The 24,596-nt window shown below is 32.9% G+C and overlaps 1 protein-coding gene across 1 annotated transcript in view; it reads left to right on the forward strand.

The window, feature by feature from the left end:
- Ptp36E (protein tyrosine phosphatase 36E) overlaps positions 1-24,596 on the forward strand; it is a 158,685-nt gene that overhangs the window by 129,313 nt on the left and 4,776 nt on the right. The window contains exons 5-11 of the mRNA XM_089705177.1: positions 6,242-6,329; positions 10,188-10,264; positions 11,755-11,889; positions 15,619-15,756; positions 18,234-18,400; positions 22,271-22,406; positions 24,089-24,338. Coding sequence (XP_089561303.1) covers positions 6,242-6,329; positions 10,188-10,264; positions 11,755-11,889; positions 15,619-15,756; positions 18,234-18,400; positions 22,271-22,406; positions 24,089-24,338 — 991 coding nt within the window. The remainder of the gene's footprint in view (positions 1-6,241; positions 6,330-10,187; positions 10,265-11,754; positions 11,890-15,618; positions 15,757-18,233; positions 18,401-22,270; positions 22,407-24,088; positions 24,339-24,596) is intronic.

Raw genomic sequence — 24,596 nt, forward strand, 5'->3', positions numbered from 1 at the left:
TGTCTATTTTGTGTATTTTGTTAATATTTTGGTATAATATAAATCTACATTCTATATAGTTTTAAGTATATTTAGCAAACAAAACTTTTATGTACCTACACGTTAAAAGCCACTCAAAATTCTTCTTGAAATATTTTCGCCAGACAGTAAAACATTTTATTTTTAGCTGGAAAAGATGAGGCTCCCGATTCGTCGGAAGCTTTTATGTATGTTCCCTAATTATTCTAAATGAAGCCTAGGCCCATTTAGAAAAATATTCCTTTTTTGAAAGAGTTCATAATATTATAACCTCCTAGGTACTTTTGGGAGACCCGCGGCCCCATCATTAATATATTATATTTAGCAAACAAAACTTTTATGTACCTACACGTTAAAAGCCACTCAAAATTCTTCTTGAAATATTTTCGCCAGACAGTAAAAAAAATTATTTTTAGGTGGAAAAGATGAGGCTCCCGATTCGTCGGAAGCTTTTATGTATGTTCCCTAATTATTCTAAATGAAGCCTAGGCCCATTTAGAAAAATATTCCTTTTTTGAAAGAGTTCATAATATTATAACCTCCTAGGTACTTTTGGGAGACCCGCGGCCCCATCATTAAAGCGGCTCGACGGAACACAGTGGGGTTTTAGTCGGTAAGAATCCGACATAACCCACGGCTCCTTCCCCGGGGGCCGTGGGTATCTTTGGAAGATTTCCCCACTATAAAAAAAATGTACTTTTGGGAGAAAAAACCTTGTCAGTTTCATCATTTTAGCAAACAGTAGAATATAGGTATGTAAATAAAATTCACATATTTACCTGTATAGTGGCTCTTATTATATCTATTATAGTCGGTCAAGATTAAAGAAGCTGTAAATACTCATAAAGTTATATTATGAGTCTCATAATGGAAAAGTTGGAACGCTTATGGTATAGTTTATTTATTAGATTATATTTTACGATATTATTATAGCAAACACAATAATGATATTATATAGCATGTTAAAGTTTTAATATTATAATTTTACTCTAATTAATAATATATTAATATTTAATATTTACGTACATACATTGATGTAGGCTTCATATACATATTATGTAATATTATAATATTTATACCAATATTTGTTCGATCAATGCGAATTTTGGGTAACTTTATTGGCTTCAGTAATTGGTAAGAACGTAATTTATTAATATTTACTTGCTTTACTATTCCTATATTATGACATAAGAGTCAAAATATTATTTCTTTGTATTTAGTTATCCAAAATTGTTTGTTACATTGTGCTTGTATTTCGACGTTTTCATTACGTTAGATATCTACAATGTACATGATATAGTATCTAGTATCTATAAACCAGTGGCCGGATTAAAGACATAGTTGTTGTCAAAAATTCGCAAACAATCTCCCTTTTTCAACACCGCTCTGTCACAAAAACATATTTTAATCCTTCCCCATTGAAAAGTTGGATTTCGAAACTTCGTGTTCAACAAATGTTTTGACATTCTTTGCAAGTTTTCCTTTGCGGTTTGAATATTTTACTTCCTACTGGGTTCACACACAATTTGTCTTTCAGATGTATTTGCCTCGTTTTTCATAAACCACGTTGGACCTGTGTCTCGACCAAATGTTACAACGAATGTTCTAACGAACGCTATATTGATATTTTATATATTATAATTCGCAGTTTTCAATACTTGGACTTTACCTACTTTTTAATGGTGCAATTACACATTCGTGCGAATAGCAAGGCGTATAACGAACACGCAATTGTAAACAGTACTCTACCTATTCGCCTTGGGTTACGCGTGTTATCGGTTTGTAGATCAATTTTTTGGGTTATCAAAGGGACGTCGAATGTGTGAACATTGGTTCGCGTCGACACTAGTATACGAATGTTTCGTCGAATATATCATCGAGTCACGAGGCTGCGAACACAAATGTGTAAATGCATCATTAGCTATTTTCATCATTGTTCGCAATAGATGCATGCATGGACGTATAAAAAAAGACGGACGGTATATCGCCTAAACATTGAGTGAAGCCTAGTAATGGCGGCGAAACATCCATGTGTGTGTGCCATGTTGCCATGGCAACAGCTGTCCTGTTGACAATGGCGGCTGTATTTTTTTCTATAAATTTTGCCGTAATAATTTTGGCATTAAAACATAAAAGAAATAACTTGCTTCCCTGTGGAATGTAATCCCTCGTGTTTTGTTATTTAAAATTGTACTGTTGCGACACCATTTAACCACGCAAGACGGCATTTTAAATATTTTTTGTGAAACAGTGACGCAGTTAATCAGTCGGTAGTTCACGACGTAATGGCGGCCGACTAGCTTACTATGGTGAGAGTGTGTGCGTGTTTATTGTCTTTACACGATCGCTAGCTTACTATGGTGGCTTCACGTTGTTTGTTCGTAATACGGCGTCCGTCTTTTTTTATACGTCCATGGATGCATGATTAAGTTGCTATTCAATATTATATCAGGAGTGAAACAGGCTGAAGCTAAGGATGAAAATATGTATTGGGCGTTATCAACATGTTTTGTTAAAAAATAAGACCATAATTATTGTTTTGTATCGTTATTCGTATCAATTTAAACTTTGCATAAAATATAAAACGCTATTACAATAGCACTACATATTTTAAATTTTTATAATATTTCGTCCTTCCATTAATATTTTGTAGGTTTCCAATATCCCGCTCTTTGAAAATTTTCTAGTTAAGAAATTTTAAAATACCTACAGTAAAAACTTGAAAAGTAAATTAATTTTAAAATCATAAATATTTTTCGTTTAATACTAGCAATGAAAGTTGCACCAATTTACACATAATTTATTGAATTTTTTATAGATTATTTTTTGTAGCAATTAAACCTTTGTACGAAAATTAAACTATAGTTATTACGATGATTGATATCACGACTTCCGCCTGCAATTAATAAAATACCAAGATTATACTATTTCTGCCTATTTCTTATCTGCAATAAGAAAGACTTTTACACTACCATAAATCACTCGTGTCATCTAGATTCTAGATGAATTCACCATTTTGATCCGCCATAATGTTCATTGAACTAAAAAGCCGCCGTAAATTCCACAATGCGATGGCAACTTTAGCGAAATTTCATAATTGTTAGAGTTATGCAACTCCACGGATGCTCTGTTCTGTTTGTGGATGTAAATACTAATTGTTTGTTGTGTGGTAAGTGTAATGGAGCGTTATTAGTTCATCAAAATATTCATCGTTTAGATTTTAGTACAATTTAATATAAAATGTATGTTTGATAAACAAAATGGGGAATTAAAAGTAAACAACTTTCAATGCAAAACGTTTTACAGAATTTAACTTTTATACTTTAAGTCGTATTTCCATGGGATTCAAATAAAACTAATAAATTTTCTTGTTCGCATCAAAAATTTTAATTTAACTTATAACTTTTGCACCAACTGTAAACTAAGTATTCAAAATTGTTATTATCATAGAATCACTATCATTTATGATTTACAATGATCCAATAACATCTCAAAATATAGATATTAAGTCTTAACTGTAATAATTAACCAAACACTACAAGCTTCATCACAAAAGTGGTAACTAACACGGACATAATTTGACTCACAACTGCACAATACAGAAACTTCGCAATCATACAAGTACTAACAAATTAAATAACCTTACAGACATATTTTATAGAACTGCCTTTTAACATGTCTCAACAGAATCGTATTTATTTGAAGTCGTTAGCCCGGAAAAGTAACTTAATACGTATTACATATATGTCGGGTGAACTGGGAACTAATGGAACGGCATCGGATGGCGGGACAGGACAGTTCCTTTATTTATCGTATAGTGTATACAAGACAGATATTTAACGAAAGAATAGGTATTATAATAGTTAATTTTCTAATTTGCATTTATTTAACACAATATATTCTAATCAAATCATATATCTAATCCAGAAGTTGTGAAAAAAGCTTGTAACCAGTAGAAGGGTATGTAGAGCATGCTATGCATCAAAATAAAATGTGCAATACTTTAATTTACTTAATTTTGTATCCTTTAGTTCCTTAAGTAAATAAATTCAAGTGTAGATACTAATTTTTGAAACATGAATCTGAATAAATAAATAAATAAATATTTCGGGACAATTTTCACACACGGCACGATCTGATCCCATACTAAGCTTTCGCTTGTGTTATGGAAACCAGATGGCTGATAAACATACATATATAATTTTAAATAAATACTTAATATAGATAATTAACACCCAGACACAGAGCAAACATCTATGTTCATCACACAAATATTTGCCCCGGGTGGGAATCGAACCCACGACCGTCGGCTTGGAAGGCAGGGCCACTACCAACCAAGTCAACCGATCAGTCAAAGAAAGAACTTATTTATGACTAGCGGTCCGCCCCGGCTTCGCCCGTGGTACATATGAAAAATAGATGTTGGCCGATTCTCAGACTTACCCGATATGCACAGAAAATTTCATGAGAATCGGTCCACCCGTTTCGGAGGAGTATGCAGACTAACATTGTGACACGAGAATTTTATATATAAGATTAATGTTCACAAAATTTTAGGCATTGGCCGGCTATTTCAGTTATTAATAGCCATGAAATTATATTGACACAAACATTGAGTTGTTTTAATTAACGATATTATGGACTTGTGCGAAAATCAAACATCATTATCAGAATAATATGAACTACGCTATTCGATTTTGAAACCATAATTCAAACTCAAATTATGTATATTTATTTGGGATAAATGTATATTAACAATTGGAGCAAATGTATCAACTTGTAGCCGTTATTATTACTTGAATCTTTAATCTATAATGATGTACTGTTTTCTTTGTGGTCCATACTTATTTCTTTGAATTATTAATAAATAAATTCATTTTTTTAATTACATACTTTTAAATACTATTAATCACGAGTAAATTTCAACTCCATCACATAATATACTCGCATTTATCACCGTTGTACATAACACATTTTCACGTAATTTTCATACCTTATTATCTGTCCTTTCAACTGTCAGAAACACTATAAAAAGAAAACATTCAGAAGCTAGCCACCAATGTTTCTTTTATATACCTACAGGTAAATTCCTCTGTATAAAATATATTCTCAAATAAATTCCCCGGTTAGGGTTAGCGATAGCTTTTTAAATAATTCATTATATTACTGTCTACAATTCCCTGGATTCTTTTTCAAAATTAAAATGATATTCATCCCTTATTAGACTCAATATTGAAAATTTCCAAGGAAGAAAATTATTGTTCGATGAACGTTTATTTTCAAAGGGATCAGAGGCAACGGGGCGAAATTTTCCCGCGCTTTTCCGACCCAATATCATATTGAATACGCGATACTCAATATAAATTTATGATAAAATTTTCATTTTGTTAACTCTCAAATCTGAGATATTGTTAAAATGTATGTTATTGATATAAATGTTTTGTATAAACACAATGGAGAGGTTTATTGTATCTTTATTTTTATCACTACATAGTATAAAACAAAGTAGCTTTCTCTGTCCCTATGTCCCTTTATATGCTTAAATCTTTAAAACTACCCAACAGATTTTGATGCGGTTTTTTTTTAATAGATAGAGTGATTCAAGAGGAAGGTTTTAGTATAATTTATAAGGTTTTAGGCAAAGCGGGCGAAGCTAGTTTTCATATATTTAAACTATATAATATATGTATACAATCATCTTCATCATAGAGGTTATAATATTGAGATATTCAATTTAACGAATTCGTAATTATAATTAGTTATAAGTTTTTAATATTCAAGGCGAAAGAGAACGATTAAGAATAAACTCAACAAAATTTTAGTCGTACTGCAAATAGATTTTAATGAAAATTGAACTTATTTCACAGAACCTACCTACGTAACCTACTTTACGATAACAAAATATAGTTGAATATATCAAACAAGGCCATTGTGAATACGTACTTACACAAATCTATCTATATGTATAAAACTCAAAGGTGACTGATATAGTGATCTATCAACGCACAGCCCAAACCACTGGACGTATCGGGCTGAAATTTGGCATGCAGGTAGATGCTAGGACGTAGGCATCCGCTAAGAAAGGATTTTTTCGAAATTCTTGCGGGAACGGGGAAAAACGGGGATGCACGTACAAAGTCGTGGGCGGAAGCTAGTGTTTCATATATGAATATGATAAAAATGATTTACATAATAAATGATATATTATTTCATCTTGTTTCAGACTGCTACGAAGGTAGAGACGCACGCGTGTAGACACGCAACAAAGAAGACTAATTTACACAAAAACCAGAACCAAAAAGTCATTCCTTGTGAGTATTATTTATTTTTATAACATTTGTTATAATATATTACTTTATAATCATTAGAACATAATCATTAGATTATTCTTAATGTAATGTTTATTTTTTATGTGTAACTCATTCATAGGTAGGTAATATTTTTTAACAATAGACCCAAAGTAGGATACAACAAACATGGATATAATTTTTCAATTTTTTTTTTTCAAATTTATTGGGTTTTTATTATTCGTTTCCTTGATGATCTTAAATATTTAATTAAACATTAATCAACGACTCAATATACGTAATTATACTATAGAACTATTTTCCCAGTTTATTACCTACTTTAAAAAGTTAATTGCAAACGCTTAAAACCTAATTAAATTGGAAACCGAAAATTGCACAGCATAATATTATAGCGAATGCTGAATTATTTTTACTTATTTATATCATCAACGTGTGTTAATTATAGTCAAAATTGTATTTATACAAACTTTAATGAAAATGAAAAGGGTTTAAAGACTATTCCATAAATAAAACATAATAAATATATAACATGGCAATCAATCGTAATCCAATAAACATTGATTTAACACCAGATTTTCCAGATTTGCAATTTCAGCTAAAATAAAAAATATGTGTGATAATATGTAAGTAACCAGAATAATATTAACAACTGCGTAATTTATAAATGATTGTATTATTTTATTTCAAGCGAAATTCATTGCCTCCATCAAAGTATGCGAATTATATAAAAAAAAAACAAATGTGTGCGTGTACTAGAGTACACACGTAAGAAGTGAAACTTCTTTATGTCCTTATTTTTCAAAAAATAATTTACTATATACAATATTAAAGAAATACGTTAGTCACACGCTCGTCGCTACCTACTTAAATATTTACACCGGCCGCTGCTGCAACTCGCTCGCTTCGTTCGCTCGGCTCGTGCGGTAGTTCAAAAGTTAACCTAAGATGCTCGTCGCTTCGCTCCTCGCTACCTATTTGAATATTTACGCCGGCCACTGCCGTTTTCAGCTTATAAAGGATTTCGACTTAGGCGGATTTTGATTGGACAGAGAGTTTGAGGTTTATTCTTATAAATTTTGAATTCATAAAATTATAATTGAACACCTGACACCAATCAAGCAAACACGTGTTTATGTGAGTCATAGATTTATTATCGTATACTCCTAAAATGTTTTCTAAGAAACAATAGTGTACTTACTTACATTGTCGGCACGTTCTTAAAGTCGGTAACTTATTTTTGTTCGAACAAAAGAGGTAATAAATTCCTAATGATCAAGTTGTAAAGGTTGTAAAATAAAAAATATTCTATATTAAAACGTATATAATATAATATGTGCGTCATTAATTACTGACTGTTTCGAAATTTGGTGCAAAATAAAATAGTGTGTAAATAAAATTTGTAAAAAATCAATAAAATAAAACAATTGAGTAAAGATCTATAGGCATATTATGTATGTATTTATACAAGACTAGCTTCCGCCCGCGACTCCGTCCGCGCGGATGTCAGTCTTCGCGTGGATGGTTTATTTCTCCATTTTGAGTAACTCTGACAATGACATCTTATAATTAATATCTATTGGACCCAAATACGGCTAGGCCTATAATAATACGCAACGTGTGTTCGCGGTTCTATAGAACAACGTCTATGGATAAAACTGAAAAATTAAGATTTATTTTTTTTCTACGTATTTTTCCAGGATAAAAAGTATCCTATTTTACGCCCAGGATAATAAGGTATAATTATACCAAGATTCATCGAAATCGAACCGTTAGTTTTCACGTGATGTCTTCACATACAGACAGACAGACAGACAGACAGACAGACAAAAATTTTTTTAATCTCATATTTGGGTTTGGTATCGTTCCAATAACACCCCTTGCTATTTATTTTTTCAATATTTTCAATGTACAGAATTGACCCTTCTACAGATTTATTATATGTATAGATATGTATATATATTTAACTCTGGAACTTCTCAACGTGTTATCTATGAAATTATACTTTTACTCAATTGTTTAATTTTATTTACACACTGTTTTATTTTGCACCAAATCTCGAAACAGTCAGAAATTAATGACGCACATAGTACATAATATATATGTCGTGGTCATATCGTAGATTTGATCATTTCATGATATGAGTGGCCATTTCACGAAATGGTCGCATATCGTGAAATGGCCAATTTAGTTTGGCCACATCATGATGTGGTTTGGGCAGATCAATGATAAGAAATCGTTTCACGATATGGCCAATTAACGCACGGTTTTTTCATGAAATGATCAAAATTATTTGATCATATCGTAAAATAGTTACATTAATCGTTGGTAGAGGCGCTGCAAGCTCTGTGTTTATGTGATAAGATGGCGGCCGCTGGCAAAAATTAAATTATTCGCAGTTAAAAACTTCATAATTCGTTTAATAACAATATTATGAAGAAAGTCATAGCAAAGAATTTACGACGAAGAGGTACGAGTACTATGGAAAATGTGGATATCTTATATGTATTTAAGAAAAAATGCGACTTATATAAAATAATTTAAGAAACTGTACTACTATATTATTATAATTGTTTGTTTTTTAAAAAGCGATCCGCTTCTGGCACTCGCCGGCCGCTGCCGCGGCACGCTCGCTTTGCTCGCTCGGCTCGTGCGTTGTTTATCAAAGTCTAACCTAACCTAACCTAACTGTTTTCTATTGCAAAAACGATTCGCTTCTGGCATTCGCCGGCCGCTGCCGCGGCACTAACTTTAATGACATTAAAAAAGTTTTTAGAATATAGTTATTCTGAATTTTTTTAATATTTTATGGACTCTTTATATTTTATACGATCTGGCCAAGTGTGGATGACCAAATCGTGAAACGTTGACGATTTAACGATCTGATCAAACTATGTTGGCCATTTCACGATATGCGACCATTTCGTGAAATGGCCACTCATATCATGAAATGATCAAATCTACGATATGACCACGACATATACATATTAAGACAGAGATGAAAAATAAATAACATGATCACGCCCACGTGTTGGTGTTTTAAAAAATTCAATCAAAAACTGAGAATAACTGTAAATATTTTAGAATTAGAAAAATAAATATGTACCACAATAACATTCAAGTATTAGAAAAAATTTATACATAATTCCACCCACGTGTTAGTGTATCTATACATATTATAATAAAATTGAAAAATTTGAAAAATACAATCAAAAAGTGAGGTTAATTTTAAATAACTTAGAAAAATAAATACCATAATTACACCTAAGTATTAGAAAAAGATATGTAATTACTTACTTTTTTTGAAATTCACTGGAATTAGAATTAAAATAAACACTTTGATTGTGCTGATCACTTTAATATAATATTATCACGTCACTATAGAGCGTTGGAAATAAATACGAGTGCAATAGAAAAACGGTCAAGTAAAGTGGTAGGACGTACGTTAAAACGATACGCTATCCCTACTCCGCTGGAGAAAGTATACGTCGAATCACGCGTGGTAGGGATAAGAAAAAATTGGCGCGTAAAAATGTCACGAGTACGGCGTAACGCAAAAATGTCACGCGCGCGGCGTAACGCAAAAAATGTCTCACAAAATTTTTGTCCACCCCCGATAAAGAAGTTTCACTTCAAAAACATGAACGAAATACGAGTCGTCGCGCACCGCCGCGTTCTAAATTGAAATAAGCGCGCGAATGGAAAACATTTACTTTTTCTTGTAATCAGCAAAGAGTTTATGTTATTTGCCAGTGTCAAGTGATAAAAGAAATTGTCTCTTTGTTGCCCTATGAAATTTAATCTTAAAAATATGTTTCTTTTTATTACAGCGTGACTATTTTTTATAATTATTTTTGTTTACAGACGACTACAACAGAGTGGTGCTACAGACAGTTGATCGAGAGCCAGACTCCGATTATATTAATGCTTCCTATATAGATGTATGTACCTAATTTATTAATATTTAGTAGGTAGAGTTATAAAATAATAAGAATGCGTTTATTAAATACGATTTTATTAAATCTTTAACTCCAAAAATGTGATTATGGTAGATTAAAATATCAGTCCGCTCATATAATAAATTCAAAGAGGCTCCTAGTTCATAAGTTCATAATTTGCCAGCATTTTTATACATTCTCAAGAACCTGACACTGTATTAACTCTTTGCTTGTCGGCGCCACAAATAATCGCATCTCCATTAATTTGAGCGCCACAGAACCGGAGCAAAGATCCAAAGTATATAACATGACTTAATATTACTCTCTCGTACTGTCTTCATCAGTGAGTAGGGACAAAATCTCATAGTACGTGACACGAATAGAAAAAGGCGGGTTCACACAGAGCGAGCAGCCTCGCGAACCAATTGCTGCGAACAGTGGACTTGGCCGAGGAAAATGACAGCTCACGCCTTTTCTTCGGCCAAAGCACTTTTTAAAGTGAAATTGAAAATTTTACTTTTACTTCACGACTAAAGAGGCGCGCTGAGAGTAATAGTAAAATTTCTATATAGACGTACTAGCTGACTAGCTGATTCGCGTAGCAATTGCTTCGCGAGGCTGCTCGCTCTGTGTAGACACGGCTTATGAGATATTTAACTGGTCCTTGGCAATCTTGATATCACAGAAACCACTCCGTAGATGTTACAAAAGTATTGGTGCGTTCCGTTTTATTCGGGTCTTGTTGAAGGTCCGTAATGAGTCATGTGGGCGAACTTATAAGGTACTTGGGATTAATCGACTTGGAACCGCTTCGTTTAAGTGTGTTGGACGTGATTTCTTTTTTTCGTCTTTTTCAAAGGATGAAGGATATAAGAAGGTTTTGTAGAATCGTATACGAAATTGAAGACTTAACCAGTTTTTAATGCAGTCTAATCATACTTTTATGCGAATTATTATAAGAAAGAATCGATTGCAATATACATGTTGTTTTTATTATTTTGAGAGTAGGTACAATAAAATTATTTTAATTTATTGTCATTTAAAATAATAATATGAATACTTTGTCAGTAAAAGCGCAATCACTTTAAAATATTCACAAAAATAAGAATACTTTTTCAACAGGAACTCTTTGGTTAGTCACCCTGGCTGGAAACAGATTTAATAAAAACGTTGGCGCCAGAAAATGGCTCGATTAAATACAGAACGACTGTCTTTTGTTCAATTTATTAAAATGACAGTTTCTTCGATGCATATTAATATTGGACTGCTTTTTGTCTAATTTTTGTCAATGTTTTTAGCGAGTTACTCGATTGTTAAGCGTTTTACAGTTTAAAAAATATAGGAAATGGTTTTGCATGAATTTGCTGTAAGTTTTTTGAAAATTTTAACGTTCATTGTTGTTGATAAAGTTGAACACATGAGGGAATAAAAAATATAGATTAATTTAATTTTAAATTTATTGTAATATATTAAATAATTGTTTTTGTTCACAGAGTATATTAAAACCAAACGCATACATAGTGACTCAGGGTCCAACAGAGGAGACCGTAGTATCATTTTGGCGAATGATATGGCAGGAGCGAGCCGCGGCTATTGTTATGCTGACCAAGACATTCGATTTTATAAAGGTACTATTGTGTAGTATATTTTTTTCTAATTTCTACCAAAAATATTTTTAATGGATATCTACGTCGAAACTTAAAAGCAGATAAAACAGAGAAGTTTAATATTATTTTATTATTATTATGCTACGAGTAGGTACTTATACCAAGAAAAAGTAATACATGTTATTACATGTACCTATAACAATATAAACCACTTATAAGTTTGGTATAATTTATAGCTCTACATTATTGGAAAACCCTATCAAATAATATATCCGGATACCGGGACATGGTCCCTAATTCAAAATCTATAATTGGTTATCCAGAACCCAAAACGAACGGTAACAGATGTCCACTAATTGTTAGCCATGTAATTAAATCGTGATTGGTTATCAGTCGCCACCCTCTATTGAACCCGGGGGAAATAACTACTAACCTAGAAAACACCACAAAGACCTCGGGGCTTAGTTTTCAATAATAAACAGATATAATGAAGCGGAAACTCATAAGGTTATAGTACCTATATTAGTAAAACGTATCGATAGGTAATTTCCTTGGTTGCCCTTATTTTCGCTCACGATAGTTGAATCATAAGATGGTATCTTTGACATCTAATCGTGTGTGCCCCTTTTAAAGATCGAATGCTGCTTCGGTAACCTATCCCTTTTTACTTACACACCTACACCTTTTCACTTATAATACCATTGGCGGAAATCATGAGAACGCGAGATTCTACGTAGCCAAGTGAACTTATGAATTTGGCAAGAGCATTTACGTAAACCGTGCGTACATGAAAACGGTCGAAGTAGCTCATTATACGAGCGATATAGTACGCACCGCTCGCGAACACCTACCTACTACCGCGTAAATAAATTTACATACATTTAAGCGTCAAAACGACGTGAGAATTTTGACGCAAATTGTAATAACGGTGTTCCATTTGCAGCAATCCCCTTTCATCACAATTACGTTACAATTTGGGTGAACCCTTCGCAGGCTTTGGAGGCATTAGGGCTCGATTTGTTCGTAAAAACACGACGTACTTTGAAGTTTAATGGCCCTTTTTTATCTGTAACTCTGATATGTTACTTAAAAATATGAATATGCAATATTATTATAATCTTCTTTTAAATAAAAATGAATCGCAAAATGTGTTGGTAAGCGCATAACTCGAGAACGGCTGAACCGATTTCGATAATTCTTTTTTTATTATATTCCTTGAAGTACGAGGATGGTTTTTATGTAGAGAAAACGTAAATATGTACCACGGGCGAAGTCGGGGCGGACCGCTAGTAGGTAATATAAGTGAACGAATACATTGTGGTGGTGGTGGATTACAATGTGGTAGAGTTTATATGTATATTGGGAACGATGATAAAATTGTTATTATTGAGCAGATTCACTCCAAATGGTATTTTGATTCCCGGTATTACATCTACAAAACGAAATTAAGCTCGCTTTTTTAAATATACTATACCAAACATAAATAAATAAACATTGGATTATAATTTGACACCACACTATTTACATTAAGCTAGCTAAACAAACATACTTTTTCACGCATATATTTTTATACGTTACATAATATTATGTATATGTATACTAATAAATAGAATGTAAAATTATGTATATGACATCGTAATATCATGGAATACACAAACAATTTTCATAGAAAATTCGCTGTGATTATAATAATTCGATTTGCTAACAATGCGTGTTCTAACAAGCCTGTAATATAAACTTAATCTTATAAGCAAATAATACGGCTTGTGAGTAATTTTAATTAACGTACATTAATTTAAGGATTTTCTGAAATTTCTTCTAGTAAGTATATCGATTTTCATAACGCCTCAAGCAAACATGTTGATTTTAGTCATTAAAATGTTCTTTGTTGTTTCGATCATTCGATGTATCTTTACTTAAAGTGTATTTAAGTAAAAAACAACACATTTTAGATAATAATTGCGAATTTCATGCGTAGGTAACATGAAATTCGCAACCCTGTTTAAATGTTTTTACGTTCCATAGATAACAATATTTTTAACGCTAATGTCACATAAAATAAACTCAATTATTTTCTACTTTTTTTTTCAGGGATTATCTTTATTTCTGACATTGTAGATGCATCGGAACTTTCATTATGCTTTAATAAAAATATACAGATAAATAGTTCGTTTCAATTCTTGATAACTAACTGCATAACCGTTTACTTTACAAAGTTTCAAACATTGCAATAGGGTAAGGTTGCTCAAGTCGTACCACGGCGTTAGTCGTACCCCACCAATATCTCGTCTGATACCATTGAATTGGGCCATCTAGTGTTGTTAACGTGAACTATTTAGTCGCGCGAGCAAGCGTAAACAAGTGCTCAGGCGGTCGGCTTCGTGCAGCGAAAATAATTCAAAAAATAAGTTTTTTATCACTTTTCATGTAAAATTAACGACTCATTCATAAGCTTTTTACGGCAGGAATGTTATCTTTATATTTTGTCTTTGTTAACAACGATTTTTAATGCTTATCTGTCAATCGTTTGGGCATACTCAAACAGGAGAAAATTTTTAGGTTGTGTTAGTAATTTTATTTTTCAACCTCAAAGATAAGTATGCTTAAGTCGTACCTGTTAAAAATTCTTTACTCGTACTTCTATTTAGGTCTAAGATTTTGTTATTCACTAAAATAATTACCAAATAATATGCTTAAGTTAATCTCAGACTGAATTATTTGTAATTTTAACTTACTTAAAATTGATCTCTTATTATTAAGAATTTTTCTATATAGTTTATTATATCTTCACTAAAGTGTATTTTCTAAGTACGACTTAGGCTGTATGTGGTACGAATTAGGCAACTAGGCGCCTTAATCGTACCGAAGGTATGTTTTTGAAAAACGTTAAAATATATATTTTAATATTAACATTGTAAGTTTCTGTGATTTTTTAATAATAGACAACTAAATAAAGATTCAGTAAATGTGGATTATTTTGTATTATTTCAATTGTCGTGAATATTATAGCATAATTTCCTTAGGGGGTACGACTTGAGCAACCTTACCCTACTACAGTGGCATTTGGCGCCGTTTAAGTCGTCCATAAAATGTATGTCATATGCACCTAAAGTATAAAATGTCCCAAGGTTGCAAACATTAGTGTTACATAAGTTTGAAATATTATCAATTTTCTCTATTTAACCGTGTCGCTGGAAGGCAATATTTTCATGGGCTATAAAACCCAATGCTGTCATAGTTTATGATAAAAATTCTCAATTTTTGGCACGAGTAACTTTATGCAACCTTTGTATTTTATTTGCTCTCTGCTGTGCTATTTACCTGTTATGTAATTTTATTTATAGTGTTTTGAACTAGAAAGGTTATAGAGTGACACAGCTATCAGTTGCATAGTGAAGCTTGAATATATTATATTTGTAGTAAAGAGCTCTTAAATTAGCCTACTGCTTAAAAATTAATAAAAACTTTTCAACTCTAATAAAAAGGAATTAGGTAGGTATATTAAACGTTTAGATTTCAAAATTAAATGAAAATGTCAACCTAATTCGATCTCTCCCACGTGATAATAAGGCAATCCAGTAATTTTTACACGATTTCTCTCCAACTCTGTTATAAAGACATCTTGTTATTTCTCTTGTATCATGTTTTTATCATCTGTAATTTTTCGTCATTCTACCGATGACTGAGATAAAGTATACCATCCCTATAATTTATTTTATTCATCAGAACTCAATATATTACACTTGGCAGGTGATGTGCGTCCAATACTGGCCGGCGAGTAAAGACAAGGACGAGACATATGGCGACATAAGTGTAGGAATAGTGCAAGAGGAGGAACTAGCCAACTTTCACATACGGACGTTTCGGCTTTACAAAACGGAGAAAGACGTAAGTTTTTTCAGAAGCTTTAACATATAGTAATATCACGATAATTGAATTTTTCACATATTCAATTATTGTTTATATATTTTACTTCTTTACCTTTCTTTACTTTATGATTCAGTCTTCCAATTACTTTACAATTCGGCTAGGTATTTAAGATGATTGTTTATTTATATACTAATACATACATAGCTCTATGAAAACATTTTTTGGGCCATTAATAAACATTTATATGACTAGGTAAATATAGATATCATTGATGATAAAGATGTCGATTGGAAAATTGAAATGAAATAAGCACATTTTAATCTACTTTTCGGATTTCCATTCCTTTTCATAACAAAAACACAGTTTAAATCCAAAAACTAAAACATAAAGCTAACCCACAGTCTAAAAGCGAATAGAACCTCTTATCCCCTTTCCAATCGGGTTATTTCCAGGATCTTTTACAGCCCAATTACTTACAATCTCCAGGACTGAGGCATTTTCACAACAATGCACGGTACCTAATGTTTCTATAGAATTCTCAAGAGCCCATTGTTAACTCGTTTGCTAAGGCCAATCTTTAACATAATAGCAGCGAATTGCATGTATCGACCTCACGTGCTTTCAATAAGTTGAATATTCTAATAAATTTTATGTTTAATATTATTTTCGCTGAAAAAAATACTAGACCTCTTTATTTTAACTTTTTTTTTAATGAACAAAGCTGACTTTAGATGTAGACTTTCTGCATAAACGGAATAGTCAATAAAAGTTATTTTAATGTACTTATTAACGGTGGTAGTATGTCATGAAAATCCTTAGCTTTAAATTGTATTAATTAATGAATAATTTATATGTAATAATTATTGTTCTCTATGAAAAACACAAATACAAATGTAGCAATGTAAATAAACTTACAATTGTTCTGTATGTTTTCAATTCTTTAGAATTAATTAAAGAACTAGCGGTTGCATTTTAATCTATAGATCAAGACTCCAACATTCAGTTTGTAGCTTCAGTTGAAACGTAATGAAATATTTTGCAAACTTAAATAAATTGCTTTGTGAGCGCTCTATTTATTTATTGTACAAAGTAAGTTAATTAAATTTTATGTTGTAACGAAATATACTGGCGAACTTGAGTTTTTGTAAATAATATTATACATGGAATAAGGTATAATTAAGGTTAAGGATACAAAAGAGTTATAAGCTTTTGGTTTTTGTCTTTGTATTTGGGTCTTCTATAAGGCGATTCACACACGACACCGTGCACCGCGGCGGTTGGCAGTGATTCCCTTCGAGGAACGGACCGTTCGACCGCGCGCACAGATTAGAGAATAGTTACTTCGTAACAGATACATCACTCCCATACAAAAGCTAAAATACCTACGCTATATTTACCTACAAAATGCGCCGCAACTCGGCTGCAGTAAGAAATGTACTCTACGAACACGCACCGAGAAGCGAGTTTCCCGCGCACGCCGCGTGATTGCGTCATCAAACGAAAACTTTAGGGTTGTACCGAGCGCGTAAATTAAACACAGAGTTGCTGAAACACTTAATTTTTTATTGTTAACTATATTTGTTACATTATACAATAAAAAAATGAAATCTTATTGATAGTAGTTGTTTCCTTCGGTTTCACCCGCGTGGACCCGCTATATGTGTCTCCTGGATAAAAAGTAGCAAAGTAGTAAAAAAAACAATTCCTTGTTATTCACTCTTGAACTCCGACACCAATCCACATCGCAATAACCGGGCATCTTGGTAGCGAGTGCGGGAAACGTGACGCGGGTGCGCAGTCTCGCGTGTGCCAACCAACTGCCGCTTGGGTCGGTACCGACCTACTGTGCGGTAGGCACTTATAGCGCGACCTTGAGCGAGTGACGGAGGCCTGCCGCGCGGTCGGGCGGTGTATGTGTGTTTGGTATCAACGGATTTAATAGAAGCTAATGCAACTTTAGAACCGCTTCACCGCCAACCGCGGCGGCACGCGGCACCGTGTGTTAATCGCCTTAGAACTAACTTTGAAATTATTTTATCTCCTGAAATATAATAAAAATAAGTGCTTTGGTACATTAAAAATGAAAAAATACAACATATTTTCAGAATATTTATTTATTATCCAACGTAATATTACATTATCTTAAAACACATACTTATATTAAAAAGAGGTAAAGTTTACGACTTTATATATTTGTACGGTATCTTCTAAGTGAGTACTTCGGGGCTACCATGGATGGTGTCATAAAGCAATATTATTTCCAGTGTGAAAAAGTGATGTCACTAGACGACCTATATAGCCATAATACTGCTTTAAGACCCCTTGGTACACGGGCTAATCGGATCATGAACCACACAACCAGAAAGCTTCTCTATTCAGAAGTGTTATAGGCTATTTTTCTTTACCCTCCGCTTGCCGATTGTCATGGCAAGCGGGTAGCTCTTATTCTTCTCCTTTTTTGTCTAAAGCGGTAAATAAAATCCTCTATTCTGTAGGTGGTGGTAGAAGAACGGTTCCTTCTACAGTTCCACTACACACAATGGCATTCACATACATGTCCCTTTGGCAATGCTCTTCTGGAGTTCAGGAGACGAGTCCGGGCTGTGGTGGGGAGACGATTGGTGTCCAGCTCTGCGACTGGACCTATGGTGGTACATTGCAAGTAAGTATTTACGTTTTTATTGCAGTTAAAGGGTGTTTCACTCTGATTTTCTTTTTACACAGCCTTATTTTAAGAGTGAGGGCGCGGGCACACGGTGCGTTGCGGCGCCGCACCGCAAAGATTTCACCGTGTCAGTGGGCACACGAGTGGTGCGGCGCCGTAACGTTGTTCTGTCGCAGCGGCGTCGTAGCAGCGTTGCACAGCGTGTCCTTCCTTGTGACGCAAAACAACTGAGCGGTGCCGCTCCGACGTCGCACCGCATTCACCCCTCCCCGCCTCGTCTTGGTGGTTACAAGTCCGGTGCGGCGCCGGAACGCATCGTGTGACATGCCACAGATATTTCTATGTAAGACGACGCAGCGACACCGCTCCGGCGCCGCACCGCCGCCGCAACGCATCGTGTGCCCCCGCTCTTAGTAGTTAATGGGAATAAATTACAATGATTGGTATTTAAATTTAATATTATTCCATTCTAATCCTGAAAAACTACTTGTGAAAATTGATTTTAATAATTTAATTTGATTAATAAAACATATAAAAAACGGCAATATTTTATTTATAAGCAAAATATTGCCGTTATACCTATGCCTGTGGACAATATTTCATTTACAAGTTATAGTGAAATAAAAAACACCAAAATCAAAAATGATTAATTATGAATAATATATTATATCTACTCAAGTCTTGAACCGTAAGATTCCTCTTTGTAAATATTAATATACGTAATAGTACGTTGGCCTATTTTTAATACATATTCGCGAACCGATTTCATTTTAATATCAATAAAATAAGAAAATATAGTGCTGAAACAATGAAACAGTTCGTAAAATAATATGCCTGAGATTGATTGTTATTACTCTTGGTAATATATTCAATATCTTTTATATTCAGAGTTGTACATTTTTATAACATTTCTTATAATATAAGAGAATACCTAGTTCTTTGACTTACATTATTGGAATATTGGTACTTATCTGAAATTTTGATAGGTCAAAAGTGAAACAAAAAATGCTAATTGAGAGCTTTTGCATTAGACTACAAGCCCGCATAGGACAAAAATATGGGTCAAATGAACCACCAGGGGACATATCTAGAACGATAGCAGAGCAAAAAATAATAAGATTCATCACTATGCCGTCACTTGTAAGCTGTCCAACTGAGTGCAGATGAGAATTGAAAAGTACAGGTAGACTCGGTAAATTTTGGTCATATATTTTTGTACGGCATTCTTAACCATCGATAGATCCATTAAAAATAATAAGAAACCGCTCAGTGCCGTACAAAAATGGTGGTCCACCAAGTCGGAATTTTTATTTAATTTCCGAGAGTTACCGGGGGTAAATTTGGTCATTTGACCATGTACGGCATCTGTGTCATACTATTGCTATACTGCTTTTAATCCTTTATTCCGCAACGCCGTACAAAAATCATGGGGACAAGGGGAAAAAATCGAGAGTTGCAATCCCCTCTCTTTCCCCACTCCAGGGGGTCATTTGACTAAGTACGGCTTCGGTTCCAAAACATTATCTAGCACTCAAAAGTACTATTAAAAGCAATGCCGTCAAAAAATAATTGTTCTTTTAAATGTATACCAATAATCATCTTAATTTCATCAAATTCTTGATATAAAGAGCTGTAAGGTCATTTGACCCTGTACGGGAACTTTTTTTTTAACATGATATTGTAAAATTCAATTGTTGTATAGTATTGCCGTTCAAAAGAAACCGTTCTAAAAAAAGTTATAGAGAAATGCAAAACCAGAAATTTTGTTAAAGTTTAAACATCGTAGATTAATGAAATATAATAGTTTTCTACACTTTATCCGTTGTTTTAAATAGTATTAACATAGATAAATTAGGAAAAAACGATGCCGTACATTTTTGTGCAGACCACATCTTTTAGGCTGATGAAAGCGACGAAAGCTACAATTTTAAGGGTGCTTTATGGCCATTTGATACAGTACGGCATTAACATATTTTTACCCAACTACGGCAAAGCAAAAGGAGGGTTATGGTTGTTTACAGGTCATGTATGTATGTTCATCTATTCCCTCGTAACTTCTAAACTACTTATCAGAATTCGACAAATGACATATCATTCGTCGCGTCTGAATTGTTCACTGGATAACCAGCGACCAGCTAGCTAAAGGCTATATGGGGTTTCACAAAATCTAATGTGGCGCCCTCTAGCGGACAAAACATACAGAGTAAAAAAATAAAGTTAAGATAAATATGCAGTGTTTGGTATCATTTGAAAGCGCTTTACTTGTACATTTTGAATATGTATATATTACTAGCATTTGCTTGTGACTTTACCTGTATTCATGGACTGATTGCATATAATTCACATCTTTTCGTTCATAGCTTTTTTATTAGTTCATCAATTTAACGGAGTCCATTCCACCTGACTCCGACTTTCCAAGGTGATAATTAACCACCTCGAGCTTCTTAATATTAATGTATATTTATATTTTATTATAAAAATATAAAGCAAACATTTCGTTATATGGATTTTTTTCTTTTTCAGATTTTTCCCCTTTGAACCAACGAAAATGTACGGCACATGAAAAAATATTATCTATGCATAAAATACTTTAAAAATAAATTTATTTCGTGTTGTGTCAAATGACCCCCTGGAGTGGGGAAAGAGAGGGGATTACAACTCTCGATTTTTTCCCCTTGTCCCCATGATTTTTGTACGGCGTTGCGGAATAATGGATTAAAAGCAGTATAGCAATAGTATGACACAGATGCCGTACATGGTCAAATGACCAAATTTACCCCCGGTAACTCTCGGAAATTAAATAAAAATTCCGACTTGGTGGACCACCATTTTTGTACGGCACTGAGCGGTTTCTTATTATTTTTAATGGATCTATCGATGGTTAAGAATGCCGTACAAAAATATATGACCAAAATTTACCGAGTCTACCTGTACTTTTCGATTCTCATCTGCACTCAGTTGGACAGCTTACAAGTGACGGCATAGTGATGAATCTTATTATTTTTTGCTCTGCTATCGTTCTAGATATGTTCCCTGGTGGTTCATTTGACCCATATTTTTGTCCTATGCGGGCTTGTAGTCTACATGTTGTGATGTCTCTATATCCCTTTGTATGCTTAAATCTTTAAAACTACGCAACGGATTTTTATGCGGTTTTTAATCGATACAGTGATTCTCGAGGAAGGTTTTAGTATATTATAATTTATTAGGTTTTCAGACAAAGCGAGCGAAGTCGCGGGCGGAAAACTAGTAGACAGTAAAGTATAAAATGAACCCAGAAATTTAAATTTTAATAAATATTATAAGTCAAGATTCAGATCCTATCTATCAAACGAAACTTTACGAATAAATTGCTGATGTTCAAGGCTCAAGCTCTACTTAAATATTTATATTGTTAATGAACTTGTGGTGAATTAAAACGATAATAGATTGAAGATAATCGGATAGCTAAGGGTCGGTGCCCGGTTGGCGTAACATCTCAATTTAACCCGCCTTTATGTAAGTTATTTGGCATTCAAGCAAGTTTCAAATATGCAAATTTCTATACGTTAAAATGAAATATTTGAAACTTAATCGATCTATGTTATTAGATAGATATACTATATAAAAAACTCGTGAATGTAAAGATACACATGTATCTCATTTTGAATTACACATTCAAAAGAATTACATATTCAAAGGTATAGAATTTTCTCATAAAAAAATATATTTTTACATATTATACCTTTCTGATATGTCTTATAGTTGAACTAAGTTTAACCAAGTCTACAAAAAGAGAACAAGTAATTATCTTAACTGTATAAGATAATTCTTAAAATGTACATAGGCAATAAGTATAAAGTGCTATCATAATGTTTTCTTTTATAGTGACGGTGGTGGTAGATCCGGAGTATATCTGGCAGTTGACGCAAATTTAGAATTGGCTGAGGAAGAAGATTGCTTTGACGTTTTTGGTTACTTGAAAAAACTGCGCCAATCACGGAAAGGACTTATTGAAAATGAGGTAATTCTAATATTTAAGTAGCTTTTATGCCTTATAAATGTATAGAGATAAATTATATAATTTAAGATAGGCATAGAAGATAATTTATGAAGCAATGATCCAATAATCTAGCAAATTATATAAGAAAATATTAATTTTCTAAGAAAAACGACGTTCTTGACTTATATCTTTTAATATTACTCAAAAGATATATTAAGTAATGGACTTTTATTAAATATAGAAGCCGTGTAATGAAACTTAAATGGAGAAGGAATTAGTTCCGTGAATGATGTCATGAACAGTATTCCATGAAACATCTGAAACTATTTCTTATTATAAAAATTAAATTAACCTGAAGAAATGAAACGTCGACCATAAAACCATATCGATGATACTTAGAAATTTCAATATAATTTAATTTATTTCTCAGAGAGTACTTGATTAAAATTGTAGAGAATAAATAATAATTAATTAGGAAATATATTTTTACGATTACCCGGAATTTTATCGTTATATTGCTTCCTACCACAATGCAGCCGCGTCAAAGCAACCAGAGAAATATAGGATGAATATTATATTTTTAAACACTTTTTAAACACATGTATAAAGTAATTAATTGTTTATGTTGTTTTTAAATTAACTGACGCAAGAGTAATAGGAAATTTAATCATTAATCAATACCTTAGTTTTTAAAGGACGAATACATAAGTATGTAGAAATATCTAGCCTATTTTGTCTAGCATATGTCTCTTACATAATGATAACCATGAAATTGAATACAATTTTCTTCGTTTTATTTTAAATTATAATAAATATGATATATTTTGTGTATTAATTTGCACGTCTTTTTAATTTGCAAGTTATCCCAAGTCTCCCTGCTTCTCAAGTCTAATCGTCATAATATCAAAAGCTGAGGAACGTCTTACCGCGCCTCAGTTCGCGTAATCCGCAGTCGTTTCTCAGCGCCGCAATTATTCATGAATTAATTAATTCCATCCATATTAATCTCTTAGATAATCCGTTGAATACTATTTTCATAAAGTATATAAAGTTTGATTATCGGTACTAAATATTTTTTGGTTGTTTTTTCAAAGTCTTGTAAAGTAGACACGAAATAAAATTGTTTTCTTTCGAATCTCTAATAAAAAGCCCCTTAAATAAAAATACTAGCGAATAAGTTTCACTATGAAAATAAGTCTCTACTAAAAACTCTAGTATAACTTTAAATCACTTTATGTCATTGCATTGGTTTATTTTATATCATAGAAAATGCGAGCTTTTGTGTGTACATTTTGATGTACACTTACTAACTTACTTTACCTTTGCCTTTCTCCCAACAAAACTTATTCATTCAAAAAATAATACTAAAATATCCACTACCAGACTGCCTTCCCCATTCCACTACTAACAGTAATACGTGTTTATTTCTTGGTGAAATAAATAATACTAAAAGCTTCTTTACTCCTACACCGTAGGAACACACAAGTTCGATTACGACATTCTAGAGGAGCACGTAGTGTGCAGGGTATCCTGATTCCCAGTTTCAGATCTCTCCAAACATCAACATTCTATTTTCTAAATCATTTCACAGTTACGTATGTAGATTGTAGGCAACGTACATACTTTAACTTCTCCCTTACCGTCAACAAAACTAAACACATAAACAACAATTCAAATAACTTCCATACAAATTTTCACTCTAGGAACAATACAAATTCGTATACGACACGCTAGAAGAGCACGTAGTGTGTGGGGTCTCCTGGTTCCCCGTATCAGATCTCTCTCAACGTCTCAAACAGAAGTCCCAAAGAGACCCGGTGACCAAACTCAACGAGTACCAGAAGGAATATCAGCAGATTTGCAAGCAAACCCCCAGATTTACGATTGGAGATTGCGCGGGAGGACACAGAGGGGATAATAGAGAAAAGAATAGGGATGTGCTTGTTGTTCCACGTAAGTTTTGTTCTTAAATTGCTTTATTAATGAAATGTTATAAGTTATTTTGTGTAATATTTCTTGTAATATCTAAGGAAGAGCGAGATGTTCTACCACAAACATTTAAATGCTTTTTATGTTGTCTTTATGACTACAACAACTGTAGAAATTGTAAGTGAATAAATATTTTTGATTTTGATTTTGATTTTATTTTGGAAAGTAGCATTTGTGTTATATCCAATAAGGTTTATCGCTATGATACAACTTTGAGTGACA

The sequence above is a fragment of the Colias philodice genome, chromosome 16 (genome assembly GCF_061535455.1).
Source record: "Colias philodice isolate Cphi_HAF_F1 chromosome 16, ilColPhil1 Martin Lab GWU primary, whole genome shotgun sequence".
Taxonomy (NCBI): domain Eukaryota; kingdom Metazoa; phylum Arthropoda; class Insecta; order Lepidoptera; family Pieridae; genus Colias; species Colias philodice.